General features: G+C 60.6%; 1 protein-coding gene across 6 annotated transcripts; it reads right to left on the bottom strand.

The window, feature by feature from the left end:
* Window positions 1–846: 846 nt before the first annotated feature.
* On the bottom strand, window positions 847–20,009 carry IGFN1 (immunoglobulin like and fibronectin type III domain containing 1). Of its 6 annotated transcripts, none has more exons than XM_057544502.1 (15): window positions 19,668–20,004; window positions 18,343–18,615; window positions 13,253–17,692; window positions 12,526–12,650; window positions 11,713–11,854; window positions 11,074–11,373; window positions 10,229–10,528; window positions 9,550–9,723; window positions 8,552–8,680; window positions 6,932–7,252; window positions 5,848–5,936; window positions 4,231–4,426; window positions 3,225–3,533; window positions 2,184–2,510; window positions 847–1,312 (listed from the first exon to the last, which is right to left on the bottom strand). In XM_057544502.1, the coding sequence occupies exons 1-15, from the start codon at window positions 19,900–19,902 to the stop codon at window positions 1,293–1,295; spliced, it is 7,380 nt and encodes a 2,459-aa protein (XP_057400485.1). In that variant the 5' UTR covers window positions 19,903–20,004; the 3' UTR covers window positions 847–1,292. The 6 variants fall into 6 exon arrangements, 3 of the variants coding, with proteins under 3 accessions (XP_057400485.1, XP_057400488.1, XP_057400494.1); XM_057544505.1 differs by having other exon boundaries at window positions 6,932–7,234; XR_009007761.1 differs by lacking the exons at window positions 847–1,312; window positions 2,184–2,510; window positions 3,225–3,533; window positions 4,231–4,426 and having other exon boundaries at window positions 8,552–8,675; window positions 19,668–20,009.
* Between the last annotated feature and the right edge of the window lie 7,086 nt (window positions 20,010–27,095).

Below are 27,095 nucleotides of genomic sequence, written 5' to 3'. Positions count from 1 at the left end.
CTCTGATCACTCTTCTCCTAAATTACACCTAATTTTTGTCCAATATTTTAGTCTATCCTAGTAGATATTATTACTATTATTTGCAGCCAGCACTTTTTTGTTTACCCAAATATTTTAAAATATCTTTGCTGATCATTTTTTCTTGCATCTCAGAACTTATCTCTAGAAATCACTTTTCTTCTGTCTGAAGTATAAAATGGAAATCATTCAGAGTTTATTGGTGGTAAACTCCATTTCTGTTTTTCGGAAAATGTCCCTATTTTGCCCTCATAACAATACATGCAGTGACATGAAATTACTGCATCATCAAGAGATTTATACATGTTAAAGTGTTTGATACATATTACTTCCCGGGAGCCTAGGAGGCTCAGGGGCCAGGCCTGGAAGGTGAAGGAGGACCAGAGCTTTGGGTGGAGGTGGTGGGTCGCACAGCATCCCGTCCTGTCTGTGACACGGGGCAATGGGACTGTGGAGGGGCCAGCTGGGGCCCACAGAGCCCGCCCAGGAGTGCTATTTCCCAGCCCAGACTCCACCCAGGGAAGCCTCCGGCTCTGAGCAGGATTTGGCCAGACAGGGGCGTGCAGGAGACACGGGCTAGGGCTCAGGCGGGGCGGGGGTGGGGTGGGGTGCGGTGGGGGCGGTCTCTCCACCACACAGACCCTCGGAACGTTCCTAGCTTTCCCACCCTTGGAACTGACTGCGCAGCCCCGGGATGCAGAAGAGCCCAGTTCTGACCCAGCTCTTCCCTCCAGCCAGAAGCCCACCCCCCCGCTGGAGCCTGGCACAGAGGCTCTGCACTGGGAACCCTCCCCGCAGCGTGCAGACCCCAAATTCACTTGCAGATGGTTTGCCAGTGTTAGCCAATGCTTTAATAAAGAAACAACATACAGAGAGCAGCTGTCCCAGCACACACACACACACGCCCTCCAGCCCCGGCTCCCGCCCAGGTCCTCGGACCCCCGTGCTCTCCCCTCACTGTGGTCACTCAGGCCCAGCCTGTCCTGCCCTCCCCCCGAGGGATCTGGCCTCCATCCTGCAGACACACCCAGTCCCCTCTGCTCGCCCAAGCAGGAGGCTCGCTGCCATCCTGTTCCGTGACTTAGCTTGGGCCTGGGAGGCTGAATGCCCCCTTCTTGCCCCCTCACTCCCCTCTCCCTGGGGCTCTGGGCACTGCCAGCATCGTCCGTCCTCTGGGACTGCCTCCCCAGGCCAGTGCAGTGTGAGGAATGAACCTTCGAGGATCTGCCTTCATCCCAAGGCTGTGGGGCCGGGCTGGGCCATCCCAGGGGGTGTCAGGGCTCAGAGCTAGATTCTGCAAGACACAGAGGACCAGGATCCCGGCTCGTCATCCTGAAGGTCAACGTGACACCGCAGGGGGTCAGGCCTGGGGGCTCTGCCACGGGCGTGTGGGTTCAGATCCACAGCCATCACGTGCTCTCCAACTTTGGGCAAAGTTCTTCCCTGGCCCCTTGGGTTACCGTAACCTCCCCCAAACGATAGGTGCGCACACGAGCTGGGCACTTTGAAAGGTTCCTTTCCTGGGTTGAAAGGGCCATTGCTGCACAAACGTCAATCCCAATTAATTAAAAATGTTTAGGAGTTACTTCTTTTTTTTAACTATTCAAAATATAAGATGCTCTTGGGGACTAACACAATATAAAATAAAAATTAAAAACATAAAAGAAATGTACTCTAACAAAAAAAAAAAAAGATGCTAGTTTTCTTATTAACACACATTATTTGCTTTACTGAAAAAGGGAATACCCATGAGAGAACTAGGGTGGCCTTGGGGCACTAGGTGTCCCTCTCTGGACATATTTATGAAGGTGCAACTCAGAACAAGCCTCTTTCTCTCTCATTCAAAATGGGTCGCAAGGCCATTCTGGGAAGCTTAGGTGGGTGGCACGTAGCCCCTCAAAGCCAAGAGCTGCTCACCAGTGATCTAGCCCACTGCGATGGGCAAAGCAAGGCCCCAGGAGAGCCGGAGATAGAGGTTAAATAACAGAGTTCATGGAGAGCCAGGCGGAGAGCCGCGCTGTCCTGACTCCAGCCCACCCCTCTAGAAGGGGACGGGCCCGTGAGGACTCCCTGAAGGCGGACGGGAGCTGCGTCTCTGGCTCTCCTCCCCCCTCCCCCCCTCCCCCCTCCCCGCCAGCTCACCCCCCTGTCGGGTAGCGCCTCACCCACGACGATGAGGGTGGCGGTGCTGACCGCCTGGCCCAGTGTGTTCTCGGCCACCGCCTTGTACGTGCCACCGTCCTCGGCCGAGACGCTGGGGATGACCAGGGAGCACACGCCCAGCAGGTCGGTGCTGTACACGGCGGGGTCGCCCGCCAGGCTCTGGTCGTTCTTGAACCAGGTGACGCGGGGCAGCGGCCAGCCCTGCACGGCGCAGGTCATACAGCACTCACAGCCCAGGGGCAGCGTGCGGGGCCGCAGGCCCACCAGGAAGCGGGGCTTCTGGCTCAGGTGCGGCTCCTGGTAGCTGGGCGCCTTCACCGTGTCCCTGTCTGCGGTGGAAACCGGCAGGCGAGCGAGGAGGGTCAGAAAGAGAGAAGGGCTGCGGCGAGTCCCAAGCTCCTGGTGAACTCGGGCACCGCCTGGACCTTCCTGCCATGTCTCACCTGCAAACTTGGCCCCAAGGCTGCTCTACTCATTCTTTATCCTTTTCTTAAAATAATTTTTGGACTTTTTTTTTTCTGTACTACAAGCTAACACACACTCAGTGTAGACAAATTGGAACATACAAGAAATCAAAAGGAGAAGGAATCAAAACCAAGCACAACCAATTACCTACCGATGACCGCAGCTAGCATTTTGGTGTGGAAACTTTCAGACATTTTTCTACTTTAGAAACTCGTGAAAGTGAGAAAACGAGCATCTGATTTATGGCCTGCTTTTTCTGGCAACTGCTTTGAAGTTTCGCATCTATTTGACTGTAAAAGACTCTGTTTTCGGAGAAGCACTGGTCTCTGTCTACCTTTTCGCCTGCCACTGACTTGAGAGGCCACCCAGGACCCGCAGACAGCCCCGGCTCCTCGCGCTCTCCCCGCGGAAGAAGCGGGACCCACCCTGAATCGAAGACGCGGAGGACACGGGGGCCGGTGGGCGGGACGGGAGGTGGGAAGAGCGATGGGCCGGCGGCTGTCCCCGCCCTCCCAGCCGCTCTCCGCTGTCCCCGCCCTCCCAGCCTCCATCCCCGCCGCTCTCCGCGCGGAGCTCACCTGGCGGCTGCCGCGGGACGACCCAGGGGTGGCGCGTGTCCGAGGGCTCGCTGGCGCCCAGCTCGTTCTTGGCCACCACGCGGAAGTGGTACTTGTAGCCCGGGAGGGCGTCCACCAGGGTGAAGCGGCAGGTGTGCAGGCGCTCGGCCGCGGGGCGCCAGGGCGCGTGCGCGGAGGAGCGCGTCAGCACCGTGTAGTGCAGCGGGGCGGCCCTCCCATCGGCCTCGTCCGGGGACGGCACCCACTCGACGATCACCGAGCCCAGCGCGCCCTCCCGCAGGAGGATGGGCCCCGGGGCCCGTGGGCGCGCTGCGGGGACAGAGGGGTCAGGCTGGAGCCGGAAGTGCTCCACCTGGCCCTGCCCAGGGCCCCGAGTCTTTCCAGGTCCCCAAGTCCCGCCTGTGGTCCCCACTTCTTCCAGGGCCCTGGAGACACGGTCTCGCCAGGCATGGGGCTGGAGCCAGAGAGAACTGGGCCAGTTCTGCAGTTCCTGCTAGAGGGTGGGAAACCTCCAAAAAGACTCATTTTAATTCACTTTGTCTTGTAAGTAAAATGACACAGGAACAGAATGGGGGCTTCCATGAGGCCAAGTTACAGAGCTCCCACTGTTAGTTGTGCATCATTTCTGTGTTTCAGAAACCCCTCCGGGGCTGGGGCTGGGGGAGACCACCTTTATCCCAGGGGAGGACCACAGACAGTTCTTGCCACCGCTCTTTGGAGTGATGTGATGGTGGTGACTGTCACCGCTCACTGACCCGAAACGAGGGACAACAGAGGTCCGGGGAGGTCTGTGCTCAACTGTCCCCAACCTCCCCCCCCCCCGCCCCCAGAGAAGGACAGTGATACCCACCCCCTCCCCGGCCCCTCCTCCTTTCTCCCGTTGGGGGCATAACAAGGGTCAGGGTGTGGTCACGGGCACACCCAGGCGGGTGGAATCCCGGAGACCTGTGACCAGGCACTGGGGAGCGGCCCAGCCGTGTCCAGCCCCAGCCCGGGCCTGCCTCACCTGCCACCCTGAGGCGGAAGCTATAGGTGGCCTCCTCCCCCCGCGGGCTCCTCAGCACCACAGTGTAGAGGCCGCTGTCAGCGAGGCTGGCCGCGGGGACCAGGAGCTGGGTGAGGCCGTCCTTGACGGAGGTCACGCTTCTTTTAGGCAAGGGCAAGCCACCCTTTAGCCAGGTCACGTCCGGCATGGAGGCGGCCTGGGACACAGAGGAAGGAGAGGTGAGAGGGGAGTTTTGTGGAAGCGATGGCTTTGAGCTGGGCTGAAGTGTACGTGTGAGAAGAGCATCCTGAGAAGAGCATCCGGGTAGAGCCACGGTGGGAGCAGGGGTGGGGGGAAAGGAGAGGAGGCTGCAAAGGGGGTGTTTGCAAACATGTTAAGGGCCCTGCACATCACACCCATACAGACACCTGCGTCTCACCTGTGTCTCTGTGAGCCACGAACTGCTGTTGTAAGGTTTAACCAGGAATTAGATCTGGATTCATGGGGCTGGGGGAGCGAGGGCGGGTGGAAGTGGGGAGGACTCGTGGGAGGGGAGTGCTGACCACCCTGGTGCCCAGGCTGGGGTGCCAAGGGGGGGTATGACTTGGGGGTCCCTGCAATAGTCCAGGAGGGAGAGTATGGTGGCCTGACCCTGACCAGGGTGGGAGGACCAGTCCAGCTGCCTGATGGCTGCACCACCAACTCCCATGAGACCCTCAGCTCTGAGCGTCAGAGGCACCTGGGGATGCTAAAAGTGACCTACCTCACAGGCTTGTCTGGGGACCCAAGAAGTTAACGATACGAACAGGGCCCAACACAGAGCAAACACTTGGCGTGTCTTAAATAATTTTGCCATCATTATCATGGTCTAATAGTTAAGAACATGTAATTTAGAGTTAGATCTGGGTTTGAGTCTGACTCGGCCACCTATGAGCTTCCCACGCAGATGATGATGATTTTAACAACAACAACAATAATAATAATACATACTGGGTACTTGCCATGTGCCCAGGACTATCTATGTGCTTTCAAGTATTAATTCCTTAAATCCTCAGAACAACCCTTTGAGATAAGTTACTATTAATACCCTCTCTTGACAGATGAGGACATCGGAACACAGAGAGGTTAAGATATGTGTCCAAAGTCAAACAGCTAGTGAGCCATGAGGTCAGAATTTGAATCCAGGCACCTGTGCTTCTAACTACAATGGCTGCTGTACTACACGTACAGAGACAGGTGGGGCTGCTTGAGGTCGCCCTGAGTCAAACACAGGCTGCGTACTCTCACAACAGACATTCTGAAGTCAAGGGGCATCACCCCGCTGCAGGCACCCTTCCCAGACTTAAGGAGGTGGAGAAGTGGGGGGAGGGGGTGCGGGTTTAGAGGTGCGGTGCCGAAAGCTACCACCAGAGGGCGCCGTGGACAGGAGCAGAGTGGCCACCCAGCTTCCGGGGGAGGGTTGTCCCTGCCAGGAGGACCCTCCCCTCCCCTCCCCTCCCCTCCCCTCCCCTCCCCTTCTCTATGCGGCCTGATTTCCAGCACAAGCGCAGGTCCCTGACTAGGGGACAAAGAGGAACCGGGAAGAAAGGAGGCCCACAGGGCTGAGACTGCCTGCTGCAGCCCAGTAGATGTGCTCACCTCAAAGTGGACAGGCACACGAACCGTGTCCCCAGCTCTGACCGTCAGCAAGTCCTTCGTGCTGGCGTCCATGAGGAACTTGGGACAGACTGGAACACACGGGGTGGCTGTCACCTCCCTCTGCTTTTGGGCCCCAGCCCTGGGCACCAACCAGGCAGGGCTGCAGGGGGACTAGACGCTAGGCCAGCCCAGTGATGCTGAAACCCCATTGGACATCGGACAGGGGGCCCTGCAGGAACTGGAGAGGGGGCTGGAGGGGAATCCTGGGGGGAGCCGCAGGGCTGGGGGAGGGGGGAGTGGGATGGGGGCTGAGAAAGGGCAGCCGTCAGGGGCAGCCTTAGGGTCAGGCTGGAACGGAGGGGGATGGTGAGAAGCTAGCCCAACTCTTGTATTTTGCAGATGAAACAACTACCCATCTGAGGCAGGAAGTGGCCCCAGAGCCCGGGATTTGGGGCAGAGCCAGGATGGGCTCTGGGTTCTGGCCAAAGACTCAGGGTGATTTTCTTTGTATGTCTCCCTTATCATCACAAGGACAGCTGGGGTCTGTTGGGGTGACCCAGTGTCAGCTTGGGCCAAAGACAGGTCAGCTGCTCCAGCAGTTAACGCCCCCGGGGAAAGACAGCCCACCTTCCGGTAACAGGGATGGGGGCATCTTCTGCATTGACGTGAACTCGGGATCTGAGGGGCAGCCGGCCTTCTCAGGCCACGCTGGGGAGGCAGCAAAGAATTCCGGAGCGAGCCTGGGCTTTGGGGTCAGTCACCTGGCTTGCACCCGGGCTCTGTTGCATACCAGTGGTAAGGCCCAGGGCAGTGTACCCCTGACCTCGGTTTCCGGTTTCCTTATCTGTAAATTGGGGATAGTATTGACCTTGTAGGATTTTCATGAGTTACAATGAAAATGCATTTCTGAAAGGGCCTGCCTAGCCCAGTGCCCTGCTCTTACTAGGCGCCCAATATGTGACACTTCACTAAGCTGGGGAGGGGGTGGGGGTGGGGGTGGGGGTCCCGGCTCAGCTAGCGCATGCGTGCAGCTCAGAGGCCCTCCCCAGGAAGGGCCTGGACTGGAGGAGGGAGGTAGACTCACCACTGACGGGCATGGCTTGCACCACCGTGTCCAGGGCAGTGGGCGGGCCTCGGCCCCCGTCATTCACGGCTGTCACCCGCACGACGTAGCCCTCCCGAGGCCGCAGCCCCTTGACCGTGTAGGTAGTGCCCGGCACGGTGCCTGCGTGGCACGGACTCCACTGCAGGCTGGCTGAGTCGCCCAGCTCCACCGCATAGCCCAGCGCTTCGTCCCCGTCCTGAGGGTCCGGTTGGGCCCAGCTCAGGGTGATGCTGGTGTGCGACGTGTCCGTGACCCGGAGATCCCTCACGGGCCCGGGGGGTCCTGCCCAGGCACCACGGGCTGTCAGGAGCGGCGTCACCTCTCCTGAGGGAGGCCCCTCGGTGCCCACTCACTGGTTTTCCGTGGGCGGCTGGGGATTGCTTTCATTTAGGGGTCCGCCTCCAGGCTTCGCTAAAGCACCTGCCTGGACCCAAACCCTTACTCTACCCCGGACTCTTCCTCAGTCTGCACCACCCATCCCAGCTCGCCTCCTCCAGGAAGCCTCCCCCGACCCCTTCCACCCACTCGCCAACCTGCCAACCCCCTTCCCCTAACTGTCCTTCCGTAATTCCCCCAATCTGCTGTTTTCATCGATGAGTCCTTAGGTTCCAACATCCCTGAAGACTAGAATTATCTTTTTGTTGTGAGCATTAAGCTCCTAGTCAAGTACTTAGTCCATACTTTGTGCTCTTTACCTGTAAAATGGGAACAATAACAGCACAGGCCCACCCACCCACGAGGGTTTCAGAACAAAGGTGTGAGGTACGTAAAGGGCTCTGTAGACTGCACAGCGGTCCAGGGCTCTGGCCTCCAAACCTGGGGAACCACCTGGGGGCAATCCCTGGGCACCCAGCCCCCCAGACTCCCTGTGTCTCTCCAGGCCCCACGGCCACTTCCCCAGGCCCCGGCTGACACGGAAGGACGCCCCTGGCCGATCCACAAGGGCCAGGAACGTGCTGCTCCCCCAAGGCTTGTCACCAGCGGGCTCATGAGGGTAAGAGCTCAGGAGAGGCGCACAGAGCCGCTGCAGGCCGTGGAGGGATGCTTTGACAGGTGTTTCATGGAAAGGGTATTCTCTGCTTGAATTTGGGAAATTTGGATCAAACAAAGCAGGGCAGGTTTCTCTTCTGTAGGGCTTGGAAATGTCCTAGGCTGCCTGTCGTGGACACGTGGACCACAGGTAATGCTGCTCTAGACCGGAAGTGTCCCAAGGATGCACCTGGTTCCTGACGCAATGCCAGCCCCCCGCAGGTGAGGATGAGCAGAGGCTCGCTGGATGGAGAACTGATGGTGAGGCCCCCCTGTGACCACCCCCTCCCTGCAGGGCTGATGCCCCCTCACTGCGGGAAGTGGATGCTTACAGGATGGGACGAGGTGAGTGGGCTGACCTGGGGAAGGACTCTCCCAATCCCCATCTCTGGCTCCTGGGCCTGTCTGGTCTCAGTGTAGGACTGTAAGCCTCCAGGGGCCCCTAAGTTTTGCCTCGCCGTCAGGGCCTTTCGGCCTTTATCCCCCAGCCATCCTGATGTCTCCTTCGGGACTGCCCCGGCCTGCTCACGCCACTGCCACCACCCTCTCCCGGGATGGCGCTCCGCTTACTCATGGGGTCCCGAGCAAAGACGGCATCCGATGGGGGCCCAGGCTCCCCGGGGCCAGAGGGGGCCACGGCTGTGACCCGGAACTCGTACTGACAGCCCTGCCTCAGGTCCAGCACCGTCCACTTCTTCTCTGTGGGAAGCCCACCCACGTGAGTCCCGCCTGATGGGGCCGGGCGATGCCTGGACGAGACCAGCCTGGCCCTACACCTCCCTGCCCCCCAGCCCCCAGCCGGCTATGACTCGTCCTCTCCAAGGGGAGAAGCGTGCTGCTCAGGGTCTCAGGGTCCGAATCCCTGTCTGGTTCTGCCACTAACTTGCTGGGAAGTCTCGGGCAAGTGCCTTCATGGCTCTGGTTCCCTCTGCCTTAGAGCTGCTGTCCTATTTAAATAAAACAGAACCACTCAGCAGTGTAGGTACAGAAGGTGTCCTCGGTCCATGGCCCTCTTTCCAGAGACGGGAGGCCGAGGCTCCGGGGGGCACAGCCTGGCACCCAGCACAGCCTGCCTGGAGCTCTGAACCCCTCTTTCTCCTACTAGCCTGGGCTTGGGCTTTTCTGAGTTTGTTCTGGGCTCAGAAAGCAGTTTCTTGGAATCTACTCAGGGGGCGGGAGCACTTCTCCCTGTCGTCGTCGTACGGATGAGAAAGCTCACGTTAGAGAGAAACGTGCGCTGCTGGCGCGTGAGACTTCTGTTAAACCAGACTTTGGGCCAGTTCTTCATTTGGGGAAGGGGCGGGTTGGGGGGGAGGGCACTGCCCTGTGTGTCGAAGGACGAGCAGCAGCGTCTCAGCCCCTTCACACGAGAGGCCACCCCCATCTTCCCCCTGCAGTGTGGCAGCCCCAAATTGCTGGATGTTGCCAACTGCCCCCGGAGGTAAACCACCACCAGTGAGACCCTCACGCTAAAGTGACCTGGCTTGAGGCTGCCACAGCACCTCGGGCCGGGGGTCCAGGGAGGCTCTGGAGGCCAGGACGATGCAGACCACCCCCAGGCTGCTCACCAGGCACCGGCTGCTGGTTCACTGCCACCCAGGTGTTCCTTCCCTTCTTGCGCTTCTCGATCAGGTAGCCCAGGATGTGGGCACTGCCCGGGCCCCGAGGTGCCGTCCATGACAGAGTGATGCTTTGGCTGGAGGCCGACAGGATGACTGGTGGGGGAGGGGGCCCGGGCAGAACTGGGGGCAGAGAGGGTGCTGGTCAGTCAGGGGCTGGGAGAGGCGCCAGCTCCCGGGGGGTCCTGGTGGAGGAGCGGGCATCTGGGGCCAGCCACATGCTATCCCTTCTTTGGGGTGTCAGGGGCCTGAGCCAGCCTGAAGTTTGGGGGCAAGAGTGATGGAAACAGGGAAGCACTGTGCCCCGGGGACTAGAGCCAGCCCTGAGGCCCCTCAGCCCTGAGGCCCTGGGAGATGCTCCAGATGGAGGACAACGCCAGTCCGTCCCAGGGGCCTGAGACAGTGGCTCTGCCGGTCCACCCCCAGTCCCCCAGAGCCACAGCTGGAGAAGACCCCGCACATCCTGCTTGCTGATCTGGCCGCCGGGTCCCAGAGAAGCTGGGGTGAGGCTCTCACAGTGCTCTCGAAGGGCCTCGAGACCCCCAGGGTGTTGGCTGGTGGCCCCCGGTCTCTGGGCACAGTGGGGAGCCCGGCACGTCCCCTGCCTGGCCCCAGGCTGTCCTCTCACCCTCGGGAGCCACCAGCACCTCCTCGGACTCCAGGGCCTCCCCAGGCCCCTCCGCGGTCACGGCCCGCACGCGGAAGCTGTACTTCTTGCCCTGCTCCGCCTGGGCATCTGTGAAGGTGGTGCTGTCCGCAGGGGGCTCGCCCACCTTCAGCCAAGTGCTGAGGCCAGCCTGCCGCCTCTCCACCACGTAATGCTGCAGGGCCTGGCCCCCGTCGTCCCTTGGGGGCCGCCAGCGGAGGCAGACGCCAGCCCCGTGGCCGTCCTGCACCTCCAGGGGGCCCTGTGGGGGCTGAGGCTTGTCTGGGGACCCCCGAGAGGAGCAGGAGGAGAAGGAGGGTCAGAGGAGCCGCCGGGGAGGGGCGCTGGGCTCCCCTCATCAGCAGACGAGCCTGCCCGGGGCTGGAAGTCCTGGGTGGGCGTCACCTCGCGGCGTCCCTGGTCTCCACCCCCGACATGCACACCCCCTGGAAGGTGACACAGAATGCACCGGCCCCGAGCCCAGATGGGCACTGCCTTCGGGCCACAGGCAGTCCCACCTCGCTGGCACAACTCAGGTCTGGGGGCCATCACCCACCGCCGCGACACCCCTAGGGCCTGGTGTGTCAGCTGCAGAGACGCGTGTCCCGTCTCCCCGCAGTGGGAGCCCAGCCCTTTATTTGTCTAAACTGCTCCTTCCAAACCAGTCTGAGGAGGGGCGAGGACAGCTAGGGGTAGGTTTGGATCTTAAACAGCATGCACGTGAGGGTTAATACCAGGGACACCCCCCCACACACACACACAGGGCCTGCCCCGCTGCCAGGGAGCGCTCAGCGGGGCCGGGGACAGGGCTGGGGACAGGCTAGCACCTAGGACTCGCAGGGTGAGCTCGGCCTGCACGGAGCCGCCCTTGCTCCTCAGGGTCACGCTGTACCGGCCGCGGTCCTTCTTGCTGGCGCTGGGGAGGCACAGCCGCGTGAAGCTGTCCCCCACCGCCACCTGGGCTCCTGTGCCGTTGTCGCCGGCCACCTCGGCCCCGTCCTTGCTCCAGGTGGCCTGGACCGGGAGGCAGCTCTGGAAGCGGACCTTCATGGTCACTGGCTTCCCCGCCTTGACCACCAGCGGCTCCCTCAGCTTTGCTGTCACGTCGGGAGCGATGACCGGGGGGTCTGGGGAGAGGACAGGGCACGAGGAGTGAAAGACGGTGGGCACCGGGCACCTGGGGGCGGGGAAGGAAGGGCCCAGAGACAGAGCCCCCTCCCCGCCTCGTGAGGACGGGCAGGTGGGACCCAGGGGCTTCATCTGCAGCAGGACAGACGGGGCCGGACCTCTCTGAGGACGTGCTGACGGGAATGGGGAGCATGTGGGTTGCTTTTTAAAGCCATCCCCTCGACCGAGGGTGAGACTCGACACGGGCTGCAGGCTGGCGACACGTCCAGGCGTTCAGCAGTGGCGTGTGTCGCCGGCCAAGAGCCCGCCTGGCGGGAAAGGGCAGGGCCGGGCCTCACCGTGGACAGTCAGCGTGGCCTCACTCTGCTGGTCGCCGGCTACAAAGCTGTACCTCCCGGCCTGGGTCCCCTCCGCGTGGGCAATGAGGACCCTGTGCGCCAGCCCGTCCTGCTCGAAGGCGACTCCGTCCTGGGCGCTGAGCTGGGAACGAGGCCACAGAGGACCGGTCACCGCCCCGTCCAGCTCCTCCCACCGCGGGCCAGGGCCTTTCCTAAGGCAACTGCGGGAATGAACCGAACGCTCATCGTGCGCTCGGCTGGAACCAGTCACCCCCTTCAGTGTCTCATTAACTCCACGACCTGTGAAGTGGGCACCACTGTTAGCCCATTTTACAGGCGAGGAAAGCAGAGGCCACGTCCGCGGTGAACGGCCGCACTGGGGTCAGCCCGGTCCAGTGGACGCCAAGGCCCTGCTCCAGAGCCCTTGGCTACCCGCTGCTGAGATGACAGCTAAAGGGTCGAGGGCTGTTCAGGGAGCCGAGAGCCCGTCTGGCTGGGCCGAGGAGGCGCCCCCCCCCCCCGCCCCCCCCCGTACCGGCCTTGAAGGACAGGCAGACTTCCAGAGGTGCTGGGGCAGGAAAGCAGTTTGGATGTGGAGGGAGGGCCAGGGGCGTGTACAGGGAGGGGTGAGTGGGAGACACGCCCACTTAAAAAACCCGGTTTTATTTCACGCGCACCAAGTTGTCGGTCCTTTAAACTTCTCGCAGAGTCGGCGTGTTGGTACAAGGAAGAGTGAAAAATCTTTCTACTCCTCTCTGCTTCACTCATCCCTCCCCGCAAACCGGTTGGTAAGGAGGGGGTGGAGGGAGGTACCTTGACCCCATCCTTAAACCAGGCTCCGGGTCCCAGGTCGCTGGTGAGGGTGCAGGAGAGCACAGCATCCTCCCCGCGCTGCACCTCCAGGTCAGCCAGGCCCTGGGAGAAGTGGCCTGTAGGGCCTGGAGAGGCACGGGGGAGTGTGGAGGACGGGCGCCCAGGATCCCCCTGCCGCCCAGCCTCCCACGGTACCCCGGGAGGCCACACGCCCTGCCAGCAAGGCCAGTGCCCCGGGAGGCCACACGTCCTGCCAGCGAGGCCAGTGCCCCGGGAGGCCACACGTCCTGCCAGTGAGGCCAGTACCCCGGGAGGCCACACGTCCTGCCAGCAAGGCCAGTGCCCCGGGAGGCCACATGTCCTGCCAGCGAGGCCAGACCGTCCGGTTTTCTCCGCAGGGCCCAGGCTAGTGCAGGGGATCTGGGGGGCCAGGGAGATGAGGGGCCCTTGAGTCACACAGGGTGACGTCTGGGGGACCCACAGCGAGTTAGTTCAACAAGTCCAGTGCTTTGGACACAGGGCGTCAAGACAGATACCAGGAGGGCTCCGAGCCCCGTGCAGCCCGCATCCCACCCACACAAGGAGGAAGAGTTTGCCTCCTGAATTGGGAAGAGATCCCTGGAAATGGGGGTCGCTGATAGCAACAGACTCCTGGGTCTGGGAACGGCCCAGTCACCCCAGTGTCCAGGGGTGGAGCCAGGAGCCAGGACAGCTGAGAGGCACTTACCTCGGGCCTCCTCGGAGAAACCGCCCGCGCCAGGCTTGTGTCTGGATCCGGGACTCCGGGTGGCGTCCGTCCTCTGGCCGTGGACATCTGACCCGCCCTCTTTGCTGGCTTTCCTGCTGCCAGGACGGCTGGGGGGCTTCCCTGGGCACCGCCCGTCCTCGCCTCCAGGCGGTTCCCCCAGGTCTCTGGCCTTGTCTGCTCCCCATCTCTGTGCTGCTCCCACCTCGACCCTGGACCACGTCTGAGTCCTGTTCCTGTACGGGCCGAGCCTCCTTTCTGACCTGCCAGACTCCTTTAGGGCCCCTGGACGTCGGGCCCTACCATCCTTAGCCTCCGGGGACTCCTGCTCCCTCAGGAAGCCCCTTCCTCCCCTCTGTCCTGTGCCCCGCTGAGAGCCAGGCCCCTGGGTCCCCTGTGACCTGTCTCCAGAGTCTTTTCTGCCGAAGGGACCATGTAGGCCCTCCCAGGCTCCCTGACGTCCCGAATCCCCAGGCCTTTGGGTGGAGCCATTCTCCCTCCCAGCAGAAGTCCCCTTACCCGGGACACCTGAGTCCCCTGGGCCGCTAGCCCTGCTCCTTCCAAGACCTGAAGCTTTGCCATCCAGGAACCCTGGGCTTTGCCCCCCACCGGCCTCCTCTCTGCCTGGAGCCCTGTCCCCGCCCCACGAGGCTTGTGGCCCTTCATGGGTCCCCCCGAAAGTGGCATCTTCCTCCTGCAGGGAGCTTGAAGCCCTGGAGCCTGGGGACCGGTCCCTGGCACCTGTGTTGTCTTGGCCAGATCCCTGGCCTTCCCAGCCTGGGCCCCAAGCATGGCTTTTTCCGCGCCCACCGGCAGACCCTGACATGGATCTGCCCCTTTCCCCGGGCATCCGGCTGCTGTCCAGACCCTGGCCTGTACCTGCTGAGCCCCCCAACCCTGCCCCCATCCTCCCGCCACCCAGCTGTGCAGCCCCGGAACCCTGAGGTGCCAACGCCCCCTGGCCAGCCGCTGGACCCCTGTCTGCTGCCCCTGGACCTGCTTCCCAGAAGGCCTGGTCATGTCCGGATTCCCAAGCAGCTGTCCCTGCCCAGGTCTCATCCTGCGCTGCCCCCCGACCGTCAGGAATCCCAGAAGCCCTCACACCCGCTGCGTGGCCTGCAGACCCTCCCTCCCCAATGGGAGCCCCTCTGTGCCCAGGGGACCCTGGGAGCCCAGAGCTACCTTGCCACCCTCTGATGCCTGACTTTCCATCCGAGCCAACAGCCCCCCATGCCTCAGGGGTGCCTGGGGGTCCAGAGCCCCCCAAACCACTCCTGGAGCCCTGCCCATCTGAAAGCATCTGAGGGCCTCCGTGAATCCGCAGCAGCCCTGGGCCCCTGGGCCTGTCCCTGTGTGCTGTACCGTCTGCGGTGCCAGGCCTCGCAGCCATCCCGGAGCCCAGCCCAGCACCTGCCCCTCCCACGAGCCCCGTCCCTCTGCCCCTCTCCGGACCATCCTTGGGACCTGTGCCACCGTAAGACCCCTCTGAGGCTGCCCAGTATACTGACCCATGTGCCGTGGCTTCCTGGCCTCCGGGTCCACCCTCACCTCCCACTCCAGCTGGGGAGCCTGTCCCTCCAAACCTCCCTGCACCGTCTCCGCAGCCCGTCTCAGCCCCTGGCCGCATCTCCCCAGATCCTCCTGCGGCTCCCCTACACCCTGCCTCACTCCCTGACTCCATTCCCTTAGTATCCCTCAAACCGTCCCTGTAACCTGCCTCACCCCCTGAACCAGTTCCTCCAGAACCCCCTAAATCGCCCCTATAACCAGCCTTAGCCCCTGAACCAATCCCTCCAAGGCCTCCTGAACCAATCCCTCCAAGGCCTCCTGAACCAATCCCTCCAAGGCCTCCTGAACCAATCCCTCCAAGGCCTCCTGAACCATCTCTAAAGCCTGCCTCAGCCCTTGGCTCCATCGCCCCAGGCTCAAGACCCCTCGACCCCCCTCCGTAAACTGATATGCTGCCGGTGGGCAGAGGCCCTGCTGCTCCTGATCCATCCCCAAAGCCCAGCACTTTACCAGACTCATCAGCCCCCGGGCTCTCAGAGGCCACCCCCGCGTGAGGAGCTGGTGCCTGGGGGCCCCAGATAGCATCCCCATAACCGGCTCCGTCTCCAGAGGTCCCAGCGCCAAGGCCCCTGGCCCCATCCGCATCTCGCACTTTGCCCGCTGCCCTCAGAGACCCTGAAGCCCCAGAGCCATCTTCATGGCCTCCTTCTCCAGAAGCCCCCAGAGCCCCTGGGGCTCTGAAGCCCCCGTAAGCCCCAGTCTGACCCCAAGGCCCTATTCTCCCCGAGCCCCCTGGTTCTGCCCCTGTGTGTCCCTCCCCAACAGTCTCCACTGCGGCCGAGGCCCTGAGGCCACCTCGCCCCACAGACCCCGCTGTCCCCGGACTCCCCAGACCGCCATCAGGATGATGCCTTCCTGCAGGGCCAGTATCCCCCCAGCCTCTGGATGCCCCCCCGGCCTCTGCACACGTCCCGGCATCACCCACGGGCCCTCCGTCAGGGCCGCCCAAGCCACCCTTGGGACGAGCAAGTCCCTCAGACCCCCTTCCGGCAGGACCACAACCATCTCTGTTTCCAGACCACATCCCCCCGGGCACCTCTGAGCCGTGCCTGTCACCACCCCCTTCCTCAGACTCTGTTCCCCCAAGGGCCCCAGAGGCGACTCGGCCACCAGCACGACCAGACCCCACGGCTCCCGGCCTCCCTGAGCCATCACTGTAACCAGCGCCGTATTCAAGGCCTGCTCCCCTGGGGTCCCCGAAGCCATCACCAAATCTAGACTCCGTCGCCCCTGAGCCTCCCACGCCATCCCCGTGGCCCATCTCACCTCTGGGTCCTTTCTCCCTGGAGCTCCACGGACCATCCCAGAAATCTGGCTCAGACCCCATGGTCCCTGCACCTCTGAACCCATCCGTGTCTCCCAGTGTCCCACCAGGGCCTGAAGGACCTCTTAGCCTGTGGCTTCTGCCATCCACGCCCCGACCAGACCCCATCAGCCCAGCCACCTGGGCGCCCCCCTCACCCCCTTGCCTCCTACCAGACCCCAGCGCTCCGGGCCCACAGTGGGCCCCGGATTTGCTGGGGCTGGACCGTGTGTCATTCCAAGGGCCTGGGCCCTCAGACCCTATTCTGCCCGCCTCCGCTGTTCCCCTCTGCCCGGCTGTCCAGGCTCGGGAATCCTGGGGGCTGCTGGAGCCATCCTCTGCCTCGCCGAAGGTCCCCGCCGTCTCCGGGCCCTCCCTTCCCCTGAGCCCCTGTGGGCCCCTTTCCCAGCCCCCGGGACCCCCTGGGCCTCCAGGGCTAGTTTTGTAGCCCCTTCCCCCATCCCCAGACCCCCGTGGGCCTCCATCACCTGCCTCCTGCAGTGAAGACCCAGCTTTGGCTTCAGGGCCCCCATGCCCCAGGGGGATGTTCCCGCCACCAGATATTGGTGTCTCCTGGAAGTCCTTGCATTCAGAGGTCTGTTCTGGAGACTCCCTTGACCCCAAGGAGCACCTCCAGTCCCCATGGGCAGCACCACTACCTTTCCGAGAGCCCCAGGACTCAGGGCCCCTGCCTGCCATGGAGCTACAACCTCTTCCTCTGGAAGGCTCCAGGGCCCCCGGAGCTCCCACCCTGCGGCGGCCCCTGGTGTCCCCCAGGCCGGTCCCGCTGCCCTGCGCTGCCCCTGCTGCTCCTCTCCCCCTTTCCCCACTCAGACCAGCCTCTCCCCCCACCTCATCCAGGCTCTGCCCCTGCAAAATCTCCATCCCCTCCCCTTCTGACCGACACCCCACATGACCAGCGTGGGATCCCTGCGGGGCCCGCTCTCTGGTCCCAGGCCCCAGCTGAGCGTCCCAGGGCTGTTCCTGGCTGAGCCTGGGCAGCCAACTCCTGGGGTCCTCTCCATGCCCCTTCCCTGCCCCACTGTGCCCCAGCCCTCCAGCCTGAGGACGCCGGGACCCAGCCTTCCTGCCTCCTGCCGTCCCAGAGCATCCGTCCCCCTCGCTGTTGCGGCTACGACCTTGCTGTTGGTCCCCTTCGAGGCCCAGCCCTGATTCTAGGCCCTCCCCTAAGCCCCCTGGAAGGCTCCTGTCCCTGCGTCCCTCTCCATGGAGCTGATTTTCACCAAGAGGAGTGACTCTGCCCCCTTCTTCCAGAAAGCCCTTTCTTGCCGGTCTGGGGCCCCAGGCTGAGTCGGCCGCCTCCACGTCCCCCATCAAAGTGTAGCCGGGCCCACCCAGGCCACCTCTGTCTGGGCCGGCTGTGAGCCCAGAAGCCAGCCCGGCCCCCTGGAGGGAGCTCCCTGTAGGGTCCTGCTCTCTGAGTCTCCCCCCGTCATCACGGATGCTCCTGGAATCTTCTGGGCTCTGGGCTCGTTGTACCTGCTGCTGGTGGTCAGTGCTCGCGGTCAGAAGGCTTTTATCCTTCCCAGCTTTGGTGAGAGGTCACGCCCCCAGAGAAAGACAAGAGAAAAGACCTGTGAACTCAGGCCAAGGCGCCTCTTGGACCCCAGCGGCTTTGCCTGACCCTCAGTTTCCCCAGCAGGGAAACAAGCCGACCTTCTCCAGAGGAAGCCAGAATGTGGCAGCTCATTGGTGGATAAATCCCATCATCACCTCCCCCAGTCCTGTGTCCGAGGCCACCCCAGTTTGCTAGGTGGTTCATGAGGAGTTTTAGAGAAAATACAGAAGTCAAAAGCCATTTGCCATGAGCAGGTGGCTGGTTTTTAAAAAAATCTACTTGCCCTACTGCCTGCCTTACAAATGTCCAATTTACAGTTTCCTAGGATCACCTTGAACCCAGAACCCTAGGGGTGTCTAAGGGTGTTCTTTGGCCTGACCCAGGGGCTCCTCATCCATAGTGGACCTGGGCCACTGTCCCAAGCCCTGTCCAGGACCTTAGGGCCATCTTGGATCTGTGCCCAATGGAGCAGATGCCACTAGGAGGGCTGGGCTGGCCGTGAAGGGCCTGCACCGCGGGCATCAGGAAGAGATCTAAGGGGCCTTCCTCCCGCCCTCCTGGGCCCTGAGGTCTCGCCACCGCGGCAGAGGCGGGGAAAGACTGGGTGGGGGGCCCACTCACCTTCAACCACCAGCCAGGCGCTGGAGGTGTGGAGCTTGGCGCCGAGGGAGTAGAGGCCCATGTCTGAGAAACAGGCCCTTCTCACCAGAAGCTGGTGGGTCAGCCCATCAGTGGACACGAGCACCTCGTATCTGTCACTCCGCCGGAGCGGCCGGGGCCGGAAACGCCAGGTGGCGCTGGGGCAGGGGCCAGAGACAGTGCCCTCGAGGACCGCATCGCCCTGCTCCTCACAGCGGGCACCAGCCAGCGGGACCACCACCCGGGGCAGGACGGCTGCCGGGGAGCAGGACACAGTGTGACCCGACGCCGGGGGCTGGGAGCTCAGCGAGCCCGGCTCAGGCCAGCTTAGCCACAGCTCCCTGTCACCTTGGACAGGTCACTCCTTACCCCAGGTATCAGTTTCCCCACATAAAGTGAGGAGTTATAATTAGGTTGTGAACAGTCAGACTCGGGCTCTGGAATTCTGGAATTCTAAATCTGACCGCTCTGTCTGGGGGCAAGTAGGTACAGAAAGGGAACCAACAGGCTGGGCACAGAGCTTTATGCCTGCCATCTGATAATCCTCGTGACCACCTCCAAGGCAGGCGTTATTATTTCCCTTTTGCAGGTGAGAACACTGAAGCTTTACAAGTTGTATGGCTTGCCCAGCTAAGACGTGGTCCAGACGGAATTCACAGCCTGGTCTGGCTGACCCCAGAGCCCTGCCCCCTTCCCCGTCCACCACGCCAGGCCAGCTGGAGGTCTACCCCCTCCTTCTTCTTCAACCTTGACTTAGCCTCGTTCTCTATGACTTACCTGCCTGCCCCAAGCCTCTCCTCCCTCCAACGTCCCTTGAGCTGTCAGGTGCTGGGCCAGGGGTAGGGGGGCTGGCAGTGGGAAGGGACAGAGCTTGATGAGGGGGGAAGGGACAGTCCCGGTGGGGTGTGGGCATGGGAGGCAGGGAGGGGAGGGGTCTGCCCAGGGCAGGAGTGTGCCGACCTGGTGGAGATTCTTGCTGGGGGGTCGTGGGAGGGGAGGACCCGCGTCAGAGAGGAGGCCGTAGAATTGGGCAGATCTGATCTGAGAGTGAGTGGACGCTATGGACAGCCTGCGAGCGAGGCGAGGGCCAGGTGCCCTACGTCTGGGACCCTCAGTGGAGCCCAGCCCAGCACCAGGAGGACACAGACCTCGGACCAAGATTTTGAAAAGGGATCATCATAATTTAACCATTTGGGTACACGTTCCTCTCCCCAGCTGAGAGGGGGGCCGTGTCACGTTCACCTACCCCCCGCAAGGGAACCGGAATGGGACCCCCCACTCAGACTTCGGCAGGGCCGACCACTCACCGCTGGCCTCCAGCTCCGTGGAGGAGACTGCGGCATCCTGCACCCTGACCCGGTAAATGCCAGCATCCTCCGGCCGCAGGTCTCGGATCTGGAACTGGTAGTGCTTCCCCAGATGCTGCAGGCAGTGCTTGGTCTGGTTGTCAAAGCCCCAGGGGGCCATCTCGCCCTCCTGAGGCCAGGAGAGAAAGAGGGGGGTCCAGGGCCTCAGTGGGTCCACAGCACCTCCTGCCCCCATCCTGCTTGCCGACGACCGGCCGTGTTCCCCACTGGCCCCGGCACCAAACAACACCAACACCGCTGGACGATAAAGCGGTAGGGCGGAGAGGGGCAGGGTGGAGGCCCAGAGCACGTGGTGGAGGGAAAGAAATGCTCTAGGAATATCCATGGCTCTTACCACGTTGTAAATGATCTGCTGAGATTACGCAAGAGACACCCGAGGTTGCTGAGCCAGCACTGTGGCAGGTGGAACAGAGCTCCTACCCGAGCAGGGGCAGGGAAAGAGCAGGGGTGGCCGGGCCCCCAGGCATTCATTCATGAGGAACCGAAGTACTACCAGCGACTGATGCACACACCCACCTTAGCCAAGCCCTGGAACGGTTGGCTACTTGCTGAAAACAGACGGTCCCTGCTCTACAAGGGTTTGGCTTGTGATTTTTTTTTGACTCTACAATGGTGCGAAGGTGATGCACATTGAGTACAAACTGTACCTGGAATTTTGAATTTTGATCTTTCCCAGGCTAGTGCTGGGCAGTGCAGCCCCAGCTCCCGGACAGCCCGCCATCATGCCATCACCGACACACTGAGAACCATTCTGTACCAGACAACCATCTGCTTTTCACTTTCGGTACAGTATTCAATCACTTACAGGAGATACTCAACACTTTATGATAAAATAGGCTTTCTGTTAGATAATTTTGCCCAACTCTAGGCTAATACAAGTCTTCTGAGCATGTTTAAGGAGGGCTGGGTTGACCTATGATGTTCAGTAGGTTAGATGTATTTTCCTTTTTTAATTTTATTTATTTATTTTTGGCTGCGTTAGGTCTTCGTTGCTGCGCGCGGGCTTTCTCTAGTTGCGGCGAGCGGGGGCTACTCTTGGTTGCGGTGCACGGGCTTCTCATTGCAGTGGCTTCTCTTGTGGATGACAGGCTCTAGGTGCACAGGCTTCAGTAGTTGTGGCGCACGGGCTTAGTTGCTCCACGGCACGTGGGATCTTCCCAGACCAGGGCTCGAACCCGTGTCCCCTGCAATGCCAGGCGTACTCTTAACCACTGTGCCACCAGGGAAGCCCTCAATGTATTTTCGTCTTACGATATTTTCAACTTACAAGGGGTTTATAAAGACGTGACCCCATCATAGGTCGAGGAAGATCCGTATTAACAGTAGCTAACACTTAGCTGCCTGATGTGGGCCAGGCACTGTTTTAGGTACTCGGACACATTAGTGAATAAAACAAAGATTCCTGCCCTCAGGGAACTAAAGTTCTACGGAGAGACAGAGAAATAATAAGCATCATAAATAAGTAAATGATATAATGTTTGTTAGAAAGATATAGAACGGGGGGGGGTGTGGAGAGAAAGGAGTATGTGGGTCCAGGAGCCGGATGGGGCTGGGGACACACGGCACTACACAGGGGGGCCGGGGAGTCACTGGGGGGCAGCAGTTAGCTGTGTGGATGAGGGGCAGAGCACGGCAGACAGAGGGAGCAGGGAGCAAAGGAACGGGGGTGAGCCGGGGGTGAGGGGGGAGCGGGGCGAGCAAGAGCAGGGTAGCCAGGGGGAGGACAAGCAGAGAAGCAAATCGCGCACCATCTCATTTATCATTTCAACACGCCAGGAGACAGGTCCTGCGTTATCCTCATGTCACAAATGAGGCAACCAAGGCACAGAGAAAGTAAGCACCTTTCCTGCGGTCACACAGCCAGGAACTGGTGGAGCCAGGACGAGTCTGACCACAGGACAGTGTGATGCTTTGCTGCCGCCCCCTGCAGCACCCCTCTCCGGACACCGACCCTACCACCACCTGGTTGATGTGTAATTACTCCTGTTGTCCTTGCAGGGGTGTGTCTGGAGAGAGAGCTCAGGGGAGAGGGGTGCACTTCTCAGAACCCTCTTTTGACCCCGTGCCCTGGCTGGAGAGCCTGGCCGCTCGGTGAGAGGTGAGAGGCCTCCCTGGACTGTCTTCACCAGGGTTTGAGCTGACCCCAAGCAGAGCAGGAACTCCACGGGAGGCAGGGCTCATCACCTGTGTACTCGGTTGCTCGCACAGTTCCTCCCCCCAGGACCAGCAGCAATCCTGCCAAGAGCGCCACCTCGATGGCCCCTCCAGCCTCACCTTATACAGGTAAAGCTTGTTCTCCGAACTCTTGAGATCCAGCTCCAGGTCAAACGTTGCGACCCCCTCCTTGTTGACCTCGATGTGTCTCAGGTTGGAGCTGGCGTCGATGTACTGGGGAAGACGAACCAGCCAAGGGAAACCTCTAGCATCTCTATGGGGCTCCAAACCCTCAGCCCCCAGCCCCCAGCAGCCCCGCCCAGCATGCATCTGCCCGGTTTACAGCTGGGAGGCTGGGTCCTGTGTCAAGGCAGGTGGAAGAGCCCAGAGGGGGGAAGCTGGGCCCCTGGATGGGAGGCTGGATGAAACACCTTCATGCTGATAACATGCTATTTTCAAGGTAATGCAAACGAGTTGTTTTGTGTTTCCAGAAGAAAAATTAGACTTTTACTATGGCTAGGTTAGACCCAGGGAAGAACTTCCCAGTTCTCTTCCCAGTTTGTAAGAGGCTGGAATTCCCTTCCCTGGAAAAGCCTTTAGAAATAAGACAGATAGCCGGACTCGGGTGGTTATGACGGGCAATGCTGTTGCTGATGCTGACGGGCTGACCTGAACGGAGCCTTTACTAGGCTAAGCGCTTTAAGTACACGTCTCGCTCAACCTCTCAGTAACCCTACAGGTAGGTACGCCTGTAACACCCATTTCACAAGTAAGGAAACCGAGACCCAGAGGCCCTAACTTTTCCAAAGCCCCAGATTTTAGTATCAGAGCCAGGCTTCAAAGCCATGACGTGGGTCCTTGGCGGACCCCCCGCTGGGGGCTGGTCTAGGGCCGCCCCTCCCCCACGCCAGCTCCAGGTGTGAGCCCCTCCCCCCAGGCACCACGGCAGGGGCGGTGTGTGCGCGGGGCGGGGGTGGGGTGGGGGGGGAGGCAGGGTGCCGGCTCCAGCTTCTCCTCCCGCGCCTTGCGCACCTGCGGCAGCCGGCGCCGCATTCCGCGGAAGTCCACGATGCCCTGCTTGAGGCAGGTCTGCTCGTGGTCCTTCCCGTCTGCGTCATCAGTAGCGGCCACACCTGCTCCTCTTCTTCTCGAGGGCGGAAGGCGGGGCCCTGGGGAGCGGGCTGGGCAGGTCAGGGGCCAGGGGCTGCCCGGTAGCTGGCGTCTGGAGGACGGATGGGGAACTTCCCTCTCTGCGCTGGAGGAAAGAGTCACAGAGACTGACCACTGTCGGGCCTGCAGGGACCCAGAGTTGGGCAGGGGTGGGCCTCGCCCCACAGCTCCAAGTTCCCCGGGGGAAACTCTGCTCCTAACAACTTGTCTTGCAGGTTTCAGAGCAGGGTGTCTTTGAGGGGAAGTGGTTCCGTTGTTCTAAAATTTTTTTTAGATCGCTGTTCTAGTGGAGCACCTCATTTTACAAAATCAGGTAAATCAGGACCTAGAGAGGGGAGATGATTAACTGGAGGATACAGAGGAGTGCCGGGTCCAGAGCTCCTGGTAACGCCCATCAGCCACCAGAAGTCGAGCTCCCCTGCCAGTATTGGGGGTGGCGGCGAGGACCGAGCCCAGCTTGCAGCAGGGGGGCCTCCAGACCCCCCCACGGACAGGCCCAGACCCACCTCTTCTTCAGCATCTTCCGAAGTCCATCAGCCCCTTTCTGAGGTCTAGAAAAGGAACAGGGATGAAGCCCCAGTCCCAGGTGGGATTCCACCTGGCTAAGGCAGGCTTTTCTGTAGGAAGGGGGTGGGGTGAGGAGGGGCTGGAAGGAGGGCCTGCAGTCCATGGCTGACCAACGAGCCTTTGCAGGGGCATCTCCTGTGGGCTGGTGATGACCCGTGAAGCATCCTGGAGGGCTTGACCAGGTGGGGCGCACCCATCCCCCAAAGACACCAAGGAGATTTCGGACAACCTTCTCCCTACCTTCCTGCGGTTCCTTGTGCCTCTTCTGTTTCTTCTGAAAGCCAACTGGACCATTGGGAGGAGAGGAGGGGGTTCATGTGGACAGACAGGGAGAGAAGCAAGACACACTGATGGTCTTTGGAAACCCAGGCCCTGACTACCTCACTTCCCTCTAAGGCTGGCAGCTGCCCAGTAAGAGGGAGAAGAGGGAGAGAGGGGCTGAGGGTCCGTCCACCATAAGCTCGGATACCCCAGAGTATGACCGAGGGGGAGCCGACCTGATCACCATCTCATGTGGGAGCGGCATACTCACAGGTCTGCAGGGCCGGGGGGTGGCATGAATGAGGGGAGTGACCACAAACTGAACGGCATCTAAAGAGGCAGCTGCCCTTTCCCCCCACCTGAGAGCTGCCATTTCAGGGCACAGGCCTGATGGCAACAAATACGTCCCCTGGGGAGGCTGGGAGGCTGACCACTCACCTTCCCGTCTTCTCTTGCCGCCGGGGGTGGTGGCCACGTGACACCGTTCTGGGCAGTGTGATGGAAACACGTCTCCAAGGAGTGTCTGAGGAAGCTTCTGCTTGCTTGCTTTCTTTTTTAGATTGCATTTTCACATTTTTGTAAAGCAAGTGAAATAAATGAATATTTAAAGTAATAATCTCATTTCAAAATCCTATTTTGCCTCAGGTTACCCATCTGATTTTTGCACTGGTTCCCTTGAGGGGACAAGTTACATATGCCTCCGTCTCCAAGAGGAAGTTCTCTAACTTAGTTTTCTTAAAACCTTGAAACTTTTGCTAAAGAACAAAGAAGAATTTGCATTGTACAGAACGATATGAATTTCATGCTCCTTTCCTTGCAAATAGCATCTGCTGAAGCAGTATCTATTTTTACAGTTGTAAGATTCTTTTTTTATTGAAGTATAGTTGATTTCCAATATTAGGTTAGCTTTTGCTTTCTTGATAAAAGGGCCAGATATATCCACGGCCACTTCTTCCCCCTCTTCCTGCCTGAATGGGGGTTGAGTTTGGGTCTGCAGCAGACACCCTACGAGGATGGGTGATAACCCTACCCCTAAGGGTGGCAGAGCCGTGGGACGGGAAGAGTCTGGCTCTCCAGCGACAGCCCCGAGCTGTGGTTGGAGCCCTGGACGCCACACAGGACTTGTCATCGTGGACGTAAGGAAGTGGCTTTGTTTCTTGGGCCACTTGGAGGAGGGTTTTCTGTTACTTGTGGGCAAAAGCATAACCCATTGAGAGACGAGATCTGCTTTCCAACAGACATTTACCTTCGATTAATTTAAAATTTCAGAAACACTGAGCAAACCGAAACAGAGCATGTCTGAGGAAGGATTTGGCCTTTGTGTTACCTGTTTGTCCCCCCTGACGCAGATTTGTACAAAACAGCCTGAGGCCAAGAGAAGAAAACAAAGCCCCCTGAGTGAATTAGCAGAAGATCACGACTAGAAACCGACTTTCAGGGCCTGACCTCGCTCCTCAGGGCCGAGAGAATATCACCCAGCACACCTGCAGGGGGCACCCGCGGGCGTGAGCCTCCCCAAGCACTGGCAGAGGCAGCACACGTGCAGTGGAAGAAGCCCAGGGCTCTGCACCCGGCGGGGCTGCGGCCTCCGTGGTCCCCCCACCCAGCATCGGGGCCTGATTCCCCTCAGGGCTCTCCCACGCCCTGAGCCTCAAGGGCTGGGCTGGGGGGTGGGGGGGAAGCCCGCCGTCAATGACCGTGAGCCTTCCGAGCACACGGCCTCCCCCTACGTGTTCACCGCTGTGCAGCGGTGCAGGTCTGTGTCCTGGCTGGTCAGCTTACTGATCTGCAGAGAGGCCGAGGGCCGGGGAACAGGGGAAGGGAACTAGCCTTCCCCTCCCTCCGTTCACTGGACATGATAAGGCTATAAAGACGCACAAGACACACTCGTAGTCCTCACGAGCTCCCAGGGGTCCTCAGGGAAGCGGACCCCAAGACAAAAACCTGGGTCAGGACAGCGGCGGATGGACCAAGTCTGCCATCAGAGGCACGTGGCGTGGCAGAGAGAGCTGGCTTTCCTGAGTCCGACAGATCCAGGACTAAATACTGTCTCTGGCATGTGTTACAGGCAGGTTACCTAACCTCTCTGGACCTTAGTTTCTTTACTTATGAAATGAAGTTAATAATATCCCCAAAGCAGTGAATGGTCAGGATTAAAATATATAACCTAAGTCAAACGATGAGCCCAGGGCCAGCACATCGTAGATGTTCTGTGATGGGGAGCTATAAATATTACCGATACTGACCAATAGCGACTGAGGGCCCACTGCAGGTCGGGCATCGGCTGGGCACTTTACATAAACCTTTAATGCTCATAAAAACCCTATGAAGGAGGTACTATTATCACCCCAATTTACAGAGGAAGAAACAGAGATTTAGAGAAGTAACAGACTTCCTAAGGCCGAGATGCTGGGCCTGGGATTGGAACCCAGGCACCCTCCCTCCAGAGCTTGAGGTAAGCTCCAGGGAACCTATCAGCAGAGGTACCTGTGAGCCTGTGGGGTCCACACCTGGTTCTCGGAATATCTCCTACTCCTCTGGGGACTGGAGACCTTCTAGGGGATAGGAAGGGAAGGGCAGACCCCTGTCAGGGGAAGAGCCGCGGTTCTTAACTGCAGCATGTGCTCCTTGCTGCCTGGGCTGTACGAGATCTGGTACTTGCCGGAATTACTGAGGTCACCTTTGGAGCAATGCCAGTGCACCTCGGGTCTGGGCTCCCCACAGACCACAGCCCGAAAGATGGCATGTTTCCCTGTGGCAGGAAGAGGCAGGCGGGTAGTCTGATGAGGTGGGGAGGATGGACAGGATCCTTTACCGAGATTTTAACTTATGTTCTCTCCACTGCTCTGGGCCCTCCAACTACCCATTCCAAGAAGGGTGTCTGGCCTTGGTCCCCGTGACCCAAGGACCCCTGCGGTGCTAGGCAAGAGCACAGCCTCAGGCACCACAAGTACGGCCCTCCCCCGGCTTGAGAAGCAGGGGAGTGGCCACACGGAGGGAGGCCAGCAGGGCTGGGGCCGGGGGTGGGAGGCGGGATGGGAGCAGGTAGGGAGCATGAAGGGCTCTCCCTGGACTGGGAAGGGGATTAGTCTTTTGTGGGTCCTGGGTCCACTCTCTAGGGGAGATGGCGACCTCGGAAAGGCCTTGCTGTGATGCCCAAAGGGCCCGGTCCTGAGACACAGGGTTCCAGCCTTGGGAAAGAGCCAAAGCTCCATC

This window comes from Balaenoptera acutorostrata, chromosome 1 (genome assembly GCF_949987535.1).
Source record: "Balaenoptera acutorostrata chromosome 1, mBalAcu1.1, whole genome shotgun sequence".
NCBI lineage: Eukaryota > Metazoa > Chordata > Mammalia > Artiodactyla > Balaenopteridae > Balaenoptera > Balaenoptera acutorostrata.
The sequence above is the reverse complement of the archived record's forward strand: the minus strand, read 5'-3'. Positions and strand labels throughout refer to the sequence as shown.